The sequence below is a fragment of the Bombus bifarius genome, unplaced genomic scaffold (assembly GCF_011952205.1).
Source record: "Bombus bifarius isolate JDL3187 unplaced genomic scaffold, Bbif_JDL3187 scf7180000008026, whole genome shotgun sequence".
Classification (NCBI taxonomy): domain Eukaryota; kingdom Metazoa; phylum Arthropoda; class Insecta; order Hymenoptera; family Apidae; genus Bombus; species Bombus bifarius.
Genome location: NW_022884399.1, coordinates 1,062,811 through 1,074,565, shown reverse-complemented (window position 1 = coordinate 1,074,565; position 11,755 = coordinate 1,062,811). Strand labels below are relative to the sequence as shown.

The 11,755-nt window shown below is 29.2% G+C and overlaps 1 protein-coding gene across 1 annotated transcript; it reads left to right on the top strand.

Annotated features, from left to right (window-relative positions):
• Window positions 1-907: 907 nt before the first annotated feature.
• LOC117207265 (protein yellow-like) lies at window positions 908-10,108 on the top strand. Its single transcript, XM_033447297.1, has 6 exons — window positions 908-1,201; window positions 4,890-5,019; window positions 7,153-7,315; window positions 7,843-8,202; window positions 9,071-9,259; window positions 9,892-10,108. Exons 1-6 carry the CDS (start codon window positions 940-942, stop codon window positions 10,075-10,077), a joined length of 1,290 nt encoding a protein of 429 aa, XP_033303188.1. The 5' UTR covers window positions 908-939; the 3' UTR covers window positions 10,078-10,108.
• Window positions 10,109-11,755: the final 1,647 nt, after the last annotated feature.

Genomic DNA, 11,755 nt, shown 5'->3' with positions numbered 1-11,755 from the left:
TGTTTAGAAACACGAGTTGATTTCCGGGCTTTTAGTTTACGGGCATCTAATTTCTTAGCTTTCTTCAGTTGTCCCTATTTTTTATTATATTACTTAGTAATACAATGATATGAAAAATATAAAAATATGGCTTAGTAAGATATTATTATGCATACATTACAGAGATTTATGTTAAAAAAATATAAGTTCTAAATATTAGTTTGATGCATTTCTACTACACTGAAGCAGAATTAACATATACTGTCGTATACATATGATGTCAGTGTGACTGAAAGTAATTCATACTTTTACTACTTGTTGACGTGAAAATAATTTAAGTTATTAAAATACTACAAAGTTTGCCACATTGAGAAATTAGCGTTAATATTTGTTCAATAGCAAACAACTTTTCGGAGTCATTTTTCGCGTGTCACTCATATTTGTTCCATTTTCTTTTATGTCGATCATTTGACTCATTTATCGTCGTATCAAATCGAAGTGAAAGTTCCAGTTAGTACAATAATATTACCGATAAGAATCAGAGTTGAGTACAAGTTCAGAAAAAATAATGAGTAGTAATATGATATATTAGTTTGAAACATATACTTCCAACTGACGTATGTGCGGTTATTTATCTTCCTTTCAATCGCATCATAAAATATACGGAAGATTTACAAAATAATTGCCTGGAATTATTTTGTAAACAACACAGGGAAAATATTGCCAACAATTTACAATCACTAAATCTTGCCATTAATCACAGAATTTGTTCAATCATTCTTTTTTTTAATACATATATTTTATTTGGAATCTAATGAATTGGAAAAATTCTATGTACTTAAGTATAATCCATCTAAGGAAAGTAAATTTGAATGTGATCGAGTAAGCTATTCGACATTTTTTACTATTTTAAAGGACCAATTATAAATTGTGAGATTGTCGGCCTAAGCTATCGTAGGAATGTTTCGCGAATTTCTTTTCGTGAGTTTACTATATCTGGGAACCAAGAGCGTCGATGGACTTCAAAGATGGGGCACACAGTTCGGGCAAGCACCTGTGTTAGAAAGATTTTTCTGGAGAACGGTGGATTTCGCCTATCCAGATGAAGCCAGCAGAAAAATGGCAATGATGAAAGGAGAATTCATTCCAGAAAACGCGTTGCCTGTTGGTATAGAAATTTGGAGAAACAAGCTGTTCGTCACGGTACCGAGATGGCGCAATGGTAAGTTGAACGTATATATTGTAATATTTTATAATATCAATTTATTGTTTATATATTAGCTCATTCCCATTTTGGTATATTAGGAAAATTGATAAAAGAGTATAAAACTTTAGTATTTTATTTTACATCTTCTAATAATTTACTTCTAATATCACGAATACTAGGTACATGGTAACTATGAGAAGCGTCCTTTTCTTCTTTGAAAGTAGTTCGAGATTTTTTATCACGGAATAACTAATCATAATTCGCAGCTACTATTGTTACATTAATAAAATTCAAACATTTATTTTCTTATGGAAAATGAAATGCTTCTACCGAGACGTATTTGAAAATTAGTCAAAAAAAGAGTTGCTCGGCAAACAGGAACGATATGAACATTTAGATGAATGTCTCGTGTCAGGGACCGGAAGTTACATTAAACACAATGTACAGAAGATCACTGCAGGCAGTGCGCGCCTGTAGAACCTCGTCTGGCCGACTTCCGGCTCGCGACAAAAAGTGCCGAAAACTGTGCGAGCGATTTCAATGGAGCATTTCTATGTCTCCGCTAGCCTCCGCCTCCACTTCAACCCAAATCCTCCACCCAACACTATTGCCCAGGAGGGAACCAGGGGTGAATGGGCTTATTCTCTCCTGTGCTCTTTCATTTCCCACTTTTTTCTTGCTCTTGATGGTTTACGTTTATTATACACGTTGGCGCGCGCCAGGTCATTGTGTATAAAACAAAAAAGTCGACAATGCTCACACATCGTGTACAATCTTTCATATCGCTATCTTTAACCTCTCTACTTTTCGATACTCAAATCTGCGGCTTTTTTTGATTTTTGGATATTGTTTTTGCTTCTTGTTATGGTTGCGAACTTGTATTTCACTTCTTCTAACTCGTGCTATTTTATTTTGCGTCCTCATTCGTAATCGTTGCATTAAAAATTATAAATTTATTTTCTATTATAAGTTATTGAAGATTTAAAACATACATTTAATTTAAAAACTGTATATCCGTTTATTTATTCCGCTAAAATATGATAAATTATATAAAATGTATGACAACTATTTGTCGACTTTCTGAATTTGATGTCACTTATTAGTGATATCACTTTTAGTAAAAGGGTATCCTTTAATATGATACATGTGTGTGTATATATAGGTAAATCCACAAAGGTTAACAAAAAAATGTTACGATAACGAATATTTTTGAGATGTTCGAGAGAATGACTAAACATGTATTTAATTCTAAGATCAATTAATTCAATCAATTTTGGTCATGTGAGATTTGTTGATAGCGTATTGGACTCCTGTATCTCATTTAGTATATGCATGCAAAAACTCGAAAATGTAACATATTTTTTTCTATAATTTTCATATAATATTTACAAGTTCCTTCACATGAAATTTATAATATGTTAAGGAACGTTTAATATCACGTAATATGTTTCATGGTGTTACGCGATATTATATAATTAACCAATCGTGGCAATTTATTTGTTGTTCCTTTTCTACTTTCCTTTCCTTTCTATATTATTATTTTGAACCATTTCAGATACTTAATTGACTTCAGCTCCTTCAACGTGTTCATTTTTTCTTACGCAACAAATATTTATTGTTCATTTTTCGTCTCACTGTTCTTCAGTGTACCTACCGTTTTCCTCTTTCTCTTCTTTCGCTTTTGCCATTTCCCATTTATATTTCCTTTCTATTCTTGCCATCTCACCAGTCTCCTGAAACTTCTATAAATGCGTCAAAGCCCACCGTAGTTGGTATTGTTTTAAGGCCAACTTTTTTATACGGCGACTGCTTTGTTTGGATCGTTCTTTCTTCTAATGTCAGCTTTACTTGGACCGTCCAACAGAGGATATGAAATACTAAGAGAGAAAGGGAAGGAAAGAGAGTGTGCCATTCAATTGAACTCGGAAAGTTGTAAACTGCATGGTCTTTTACGAATAATATAGAACTCTCATATAGTTAATGTAGCTAATTTCGCACTATCATAGATAATAACAAAAAATTAGGCATATAATCGCTAATAAGGATAGCTTAAATAATTAAATACTATATAACTTAATTCTACATTATAATTTATTATAATATACCATATATAATAATATACTACATGTCTCATTACAATATACATTGAAATTATATAAGCTGACTCCCTACATGTAATTTTTTTAGAATATTTTGATAAATTGATCGTAAATTTAATAATAGATTCGGTGAATAATAGCTTGCCACGGCACGTATTTACTCAAAAATTCAAGTTATTATTATGACGCGTCGTACATACAAAAAATTTTCTTTAATATAAAATCTAACAGTGTTACAATGGGGTAACTAAATGCTATTCTAATCTCAAAAATTTCAAACATTTTTCAAAATGTTCAGCGACAAGGTCTGCATGTCTTTTTAGAGTATCAAACGCAATATTGGAGTGTAGTGATCGTGTGACAACCTCGTCACGCAAACCTCGTGACATATCAAAAATGTTTTGCTCATTACCGTAGGCACACTTTCCACCGTATTATATACCTTCGTGTAATGCCAGTTCGACTATGCAATTTACGAAATTTTTAAGATAATGCTAGATGAACTGGATATAGCTCGATAAGATTGAAAGGTCAGGAATTCCACGTGTCAATAATTCAATGGCTTTCTGTCAGTCACGCGATTATATCAATCATATGAGCGTGTCGCACATTCTTATAATAATGTGCATATTTAATCAAGTAACAGTGATGCTCAATTTAATGAAGGAAATAATAATAAATGATTAATTTATACAACTATGAAAATTATTTATAAATAATTAAACAAATAGACTTTGAAATCTCTATTATTTATTAATTAAATTTTTCTGTGATATTTTATGAGAAAGAAATTGTATTTTAACTTTTTATTTCATTTTTATAAATTAGCAATATTGTAAGTTTATCAATTGTACATAGATTTGGAAATTATACTGTCATATATATTTTCTATATACTATATATTCTTAATGTAAATATAAATGTAGCAAATTGCAGGATTTAAATAAAGTGACAATTTCAAAGCAGGATTTACTCATTTATGTAATTGCGAAACAAATTGTTATTAAGAATTTATTTGTATTAAATGTGTGATGATAAGTATGTTAATTATTTGCACAATATATCAATTCTTTTAAACGAACATTTTTTGTATATGTATTATGAAATCATAAAAGACAAAATACACATTAAGATTTTAGGCTGATGTGATAACGATCCATATTTTCTATTACTTATTTTTAGAAGATTAAATTACTGCAACACAACATAAACTATTACTATGATATTTGCAATTGCGTTAAAATTTATTATACATTTCGTAGCATTTTTAAACAGTATTTTTCGTAATATTTTTACTTTTTATTAGTTTATATATATACATATATAAATTTAATTGTGTTTGAAGACATGAAACATTTTTATATGCAAAATAGAATAACATATATAATCAAGAATCATTAATTATTAAAGTATAGAAGAATATTTTACTTTTAAAGTCAATTAAATACCATCAATATTAAATTACATTTTCAATATTTCTAATGTATTCTTAATCAGATAACATAAATAAATATTCAAGACCAAAGAGTAAAATATCTATTGAATCTAATACACTAGAGTTTGCGCAATTCTATAAAAAATAATTCACTTTTCGTTAATTATAGGAATACCGGCGACATTAAACTACATATCGCTCGACACAAATCGAGGTGGTTCACCGAAGCTCACCCCTTATCCGAATTGGGCACAAAACAAAGCTGGAGCTTGTGGTAGTGCAATTACTACTGCTTATAGGTACGTAATGTTTTGTATGTATTTAATGGCGGCATACATATACGCATACGTACACTTAGGAATAAACTATTTTTCCCTTTTTTCAAGATTTATATGTTTTCCCATTTACCATTTTCTTGTATTTTCAATGCTTCGAGGTCGACATCGATTCCCTAACATAGCTATAATATACGTAGTATCCCAAATTTAAATATCAAAACTTTAGAAGCATGTAGAGAATCGATGAATTAAGAAAAAAATTCTTTAGAGATTTGCTCATTTTTGCTCTATTTTAGAGAAAATCGCGAGAAAGGAAATGGAAAGGATCTCGTTTTTTCACTTATTCATTTACACTCATTTATTCGTGTTATCATCTATTTTATAGAAATACAGTTCAAAATGTAACGATGTAATCTTGTAGCAATATAAGCATTACATCTAACATTGACAAGCCTAATTGCAATTAGATATAGCCTTGGTGACATTTAGCGCACTGCAGTGACGCGCATACGGTTACGACTCGGTCGCTGAGAATAAATAATTGTAAATCAATAATTAAAAAAGCGAAAACTGTCCCCGACACGTTGTCGAAGATTTGATATTTAAACCAGGGATACCCTGCATATATACATCTATACATGCAAGCATGTAGCACTATTGTAGTTGCGGTAACATTACTCAAGACGTAACATCACATTGATTGAATTGTAGCATAAAAGTGAAAATAGCACCTATCCAATTAGTTAGTTAAAAGTGAAATATGACATTTTCTATTATTTCCTATTTCTCATCGCTTCTCATTGCGAAACAGATCTTACAAGAGAAACAGTTACTTTGTAAACGTTAACATGATTAATTATATTCGTTTTGTAACTTCTATTTGAATGTTAATTGCAATCTTCATTTTGTTTAAAATGGAACAACGTGGAATGAATAGTGACCATTCTGAAAGAAGGGAAAAGTAGACGATAAAATCGTATAGAATAGATTAGATTTTGATCCATATAGCAGATATACTCTGTAGAAAATATCCCGACTGAATACATTTGTCTGTTATTAAATCTCAAATGTGTGGGAACATTCTCTCGCTTTTCCTTGTTTAACACACGGAGAAATAACAGATTTCCTACACATAATTATTAATTTATCATATTAGTAAATACGTAAGTTACAAGTTGTAAGTTGCACAATTCTATTACAAAAACAATTTTTACAATTTTCCAAAATACAAGTTTAGTCACTAATATTCTTAATACATTTTATAAGTGTTCATAGCATGATTATCTGTCTCATTACATACATATATATAGAATAAACAATTATAAATATTATATAATAAATTATACAATACAATATACAGTAATATGCTTGAAAATAAAACTCTGTTTTATTGTTTAACAAAAGATGTTATAAAGTAGCGCTATCAATATCAACATATAAGTTACAAAATTTTTCCAATAATATTATTACTTTTACAAAGATTTTTTTTATTTTCTAACTAGTAAATTGTGAAATATTACGATCTTAGATTTAAATAAGTTTTTACTACGATTGGATGTTATGTTTTTGGTTTTTCAAAAGACAAACGTATGTTGAGCAGCGTTTTTACGCCCACGTATCATGAACATAACAATTACAATTCTCTGAATAAGTAAATATTACTTATTGAATAATTATATTATAGTTTATAGAATCCAATTAATTCGTTTTTTCAGTTTAGTAAATTGTAAAAACTACAAATTAAAATTCATCCATTGTGTTATTACGCTGAACTGGGCACGACTTTTACTTCATTCGTTTGCTTTATTATAGATCTATTATGAAAATATTGATACATTAATTGTTGCAAAAATATGATAAAAACTACTATACTATATGTATATGTTCTACTAAAATGGAAAATATGAAAGTATGGAAATATGTATACAACTTTCGAAAAATTGGATGAAAACCTATTGTCAAAAAAGATATGGAAAATAACGTGAAGTTACAAGGAGTTGAATTCTGGATATTGTATCCAAAAAATTTATAAAAATTGTTGATAATAATCGATCTGTTAACATAAAATGCGACAGAACTTAAATTTCATATAGGAAGCATTCAAGTATATTTCATCGAAACAATAAGAAATTTAGTATTATTATTCCGTTCCAGAATACACGCAGACGTCTGTGACAGACTCTGGGTGTTGGATACTGGTACGATAGGTATTGGAAACACTACGATACAGGCATGTCCCTACACTCTGAATGTCTTTGATTTAACAACAGATAAAATTTTAAGGCAATATAGATTGAGGGCTGAAGATATTAATATGGTACGTACAGCTGTATAATATAAAATTATATAATATTGACATGAAACAAAAGTGTACATATATATTCATATTAACGTAAAACTATAGTAGTCTACAAACAGACTTGGTTGTGGGATATTTTAAATAAACTATAACAATTAAGTCGTAAGATTTTTGTCTTAACCTAATTGATTGAACTGATACGATAAGCAGTAAAACAGATCAATTTAAGCTCAAATGTTCTTTTTCCTCATTAGAGGTAATATTATATCACATTGTATCAAAGTTATTTTACGTAACTCATATGTTATTAATCCATATAAGTATGGATTATATATGCACATATATACATATTTTATATACATATATGCGTATGCCACTTTCGGAGAATTTAAAATAATTGTTTGTTTTTACTGTCTTGAAACTACAAATTGCATATGTGCATAAATTTTTCGCTGTTGAAAAAATGGTTGTATCAGATGGTATTTGCAACTGTTTTATTCCACAACGTAACAGGTTATGTAAACGAATTAAAATTCTTCATATAGAACACTTTCATCGCCAATATTGCAGTCGATTTGGGAAAAGGCGGTTGCGATGATGCTTTCGCCTATATGTCTGACGAACTTGGATATGGGCTGATCGTATATTCTTGGGAACAAAATAAATCTTGGCGACTTACACATAGCTATTTCATGCCGGACCCTCTGGCCGGGGACTACAATATCGGTGGTATAAATTTCCAATGGGGTGAAGAAGGGGTCTTCGGTATGAGTTTATCCCCTATCGCTGCCAATGGATATAGGACATTATTCTTCCATCCTCTAAGTAGTAGAAGAGAATTTGCAGTTTCTACACGAATTTTAAGGGATGAAAACTTGTCTCAAGATAGTTACCATGAATTCCAGGTATGTGCACAATAGAAATAACAAATTACAATTATTAGTACTATTAATACTAAAATTATACTACTTTTGGTACTTAATTGTGATATATCATAAAGGTATTGACAAGTTATTTATCCTTATGTTTAGTAATATTTTGAAAATAACCTTGTCGTAGTAGAAGATTACCCTTCAAAAAGAGAACTTATTAAATTGTCACAATTTTATATTATATATTTCGTTTTTATTATACCTTACACTATCTATATATTTCCTCGACTATGTAATTATTAAATTATGTATTCATTGGTTGATTAGGAAGGTACTTTCAAAGATATTTTTTATATTAATCATGAATATACTGCAAATATTTATGCATCTATGATGTATATAATACAGTACACGTATAAAATGTCCCAGATAAAATATTTATTATTTAGTTATGACCATAAAAATATGAATTTGAATAAATGTCTGGAATCTAGTAATGAAATTACAATACAAGTACAGATTGTGACAAAATTATAGAATCAAGCAAAACGAAACAGGAGCATATGCAGAAATATATGCGGAAGTGCATATATGATTTCGTTTTAAGCATTGCAATTATTTATGATTTTGCAATTTCATCATCATTTTATAATCCAAATGTTACATTCTTAATCTATTAACCGAACAATATTTTCTTGCTGATGTCGGGATGATTACATTTGGAATGAGTAGTTATTTCCATACGATATTATTTCATGGCGAACTATGCCATCATATCCAATAGAGTCGTTTATTTGACATGACCAAATATTTGATCTTACACGATTAAGAAGCTAATAACACAAACTATATATACTTTATAAAAAATGAAGTTATCGCTATTAATTATTAATATTGACAGGTTCTTCCTGAAAGAGGACCACTTGGCCATTGCACTTCTTCTATTATGGATGAAAATGGACTTCAATTTTTCAACTTAATCGATCAAAATGCAGTAGGCTGTTGGAATTCTGCGTTACCATATGCACCTGAAAACCATGCGGTCGTTGCTAGACACGACGAAGCTATGATATTCCCAGCAGATGTTAAGGTATAATTTGATATTTTATTTAAAAAAGATATTCCTAACCTTAATATACTTTTACTCCTTTTCATGTAATTTCACTTTCTGTCCAAAATGATAATTTCTTCTGGATTTATTATTTTCCACGTAATAAATTAATATTAAATTGTATCGTTGCAACTAAAATTTCAAAAGTTATTTGAGTAACAAGTAAGTGAATAACATTTTTCTTTCTTACAAAAGGGAGGTAAGCGTCGAGTAGTTCATCAGACATGTACTATTTTGATTTCAATGCTTTATGTAATATGTTCAAAAAGATTTATATTCATTTCTTATCCATTCAAAGTTTCAAAATACATTAAGCATTGATTCGTTCCGTTGAATGAAATCAAATGTGTATATTAAATCCAAAATAAAATTAAAAAATTAATATTTAGAAATTGATTTAAGTAAAATTTCAAATTAAAGTAATATTTAGAATTTATTTCGTGGCATTATTCAAACAATACTTTTACTTTTAAGTATTTAGATATATTTGGAATTATAAGTACTCATCATAAAATATCTTTCACAATCTTTTACAATCATCGCTGTATTAATATATTTTGTACTACACATAAAACATTGAAAAATGACAAATGCAACTTTATCATTTCTAGGTAAATCGTGGTTTGTTATGGATTATATCAGATAGAATGCCAGTATTCTTACTGTCAACTTTGAACTACACCGACGTAAACTTTAGAATATTAACAATACCAGTTCGAGATGCGATCGCAGGTACAGTTTGTGAAAATGTATCTCCTTGGGGATACGTTAGCAATTCTCTTTGGTGGGAATCATAAAATCCCTTTTAAAAGTTACTAAAAAAGTAATACAATTGCAAATTTCTTGTAAAAGAAACTAATTATCTTAATTTTAATTCGCCTTCTTAAAAAACGAGTTGTTATAGATCAAATAATAAAGAAATAATAACAAAGAAATAAAGAAAAGTATTAAACAAATATTATTATCGTCTTTATTTTCCTTATCATCCTTTACATCTTCGACCTAAAATTTAAAAAAGTTCACAACATGAAATTTATAACATCAATAACAATCTTTATATTTTTTCTTATTCAACATTAAGAATCTGATTTTTGTTCTAGTATATATTCACGATTATGTTTTATTATGTGTTTATTATGTTGATTATAAAATTAAAAATTGAAAAGATCTTTTTTTCAATAAATTATACTTCAAAATTCTAGTAATAATATACAATTTTAAATTAACAAAAGATTTCATTGCCTACAGCATTTTGCATTTATACACATATTATTTGCATAGCAATTTGTTATTCAATATATGTTGTTATTACCCCCATTGAATTGTATTATCAGATATTGCATCGTTTAAATACCAATATTATACTTTCAAGTTAGTAACAGCGGAGACATCTATAATCGTAATTGGAAATATAATTGTCATTTTCCACAAATCAGTTTTGTTTGAAAGCTTACATACCGTGACCGACTTTTCTTACTTAATGGACACTCAATTTTATCTGTTGCAACTGCAATAATTATACTTCTCTAATAAGTCTCTCGGAGTTTCTCAGACCTAGCAAAAAAGTTTCAGGAAGAAACTCAACTGTGGCTTTCGCAGCTGTGTCACGCAGTTTCCAATCTAAAGAAAAAAACAGCAGTTGCAATTACGGCAGTAGGATTAAACGATCTCTTAGTTACTTTTGAGAGAAGACATGTTCTCCCATTTTATAGAAGTTTCATTTATTACGAAATGAGAATACAATAGTGTTCTGTGTCGAGTATTTTTCTGTTTCATTGATTATTATTTGCGGGAATCAAATCTGTGAGACGGTAGCCATTCACTAGTTCTTAGAAATCAAACTTCAGGTATACATCTACGTCGGTAAGATTAAAACCAGTTTCGTTTCTTGTGAAACTTAAGAATATAAACAGAGCTGATAGTTCTTAGAAATTGAACTTTAGATATGTGTAGGTATCATCGGGAAGTTTAGAAACAGTTTCACTTTTTGAGAAGTTATTGTATTTTATATGCTAGAGAAATATGTTAATGTAGGTATGTTATTCGTTACAAAAATATAAAAGCACACGTAAAATATGAACAGCCTTTGCCAACTACACATTGAATATGAGTTACGGTACTTGGTATAAAATGTTTAATTCTTCTGAAATCATAAAAAATTAATTTATCATGTTTCAAACTATACTTTGTGTTCTTGAATAATGAAAGAATTTATTCTTTACATAAATGTTTGATCTTGATGCTTTTATCCAAACACTCTCCAGTTTAGCTGAGTCATTGTACCCAGTTCGGTGGATGTTAGCTAATTTTCATGCTATTATTAAAAACACGTTCAAGTTTTAATATTATGTACCAAATGCCGATCAAATGGAGTAACGATCTCTTGTAATATTTATATTATACAAAGTACGAACAAATAACATGTAAATGAAATTGGGTAATTCTATCCACAAAAGAATTAAAAAAAAGATATAA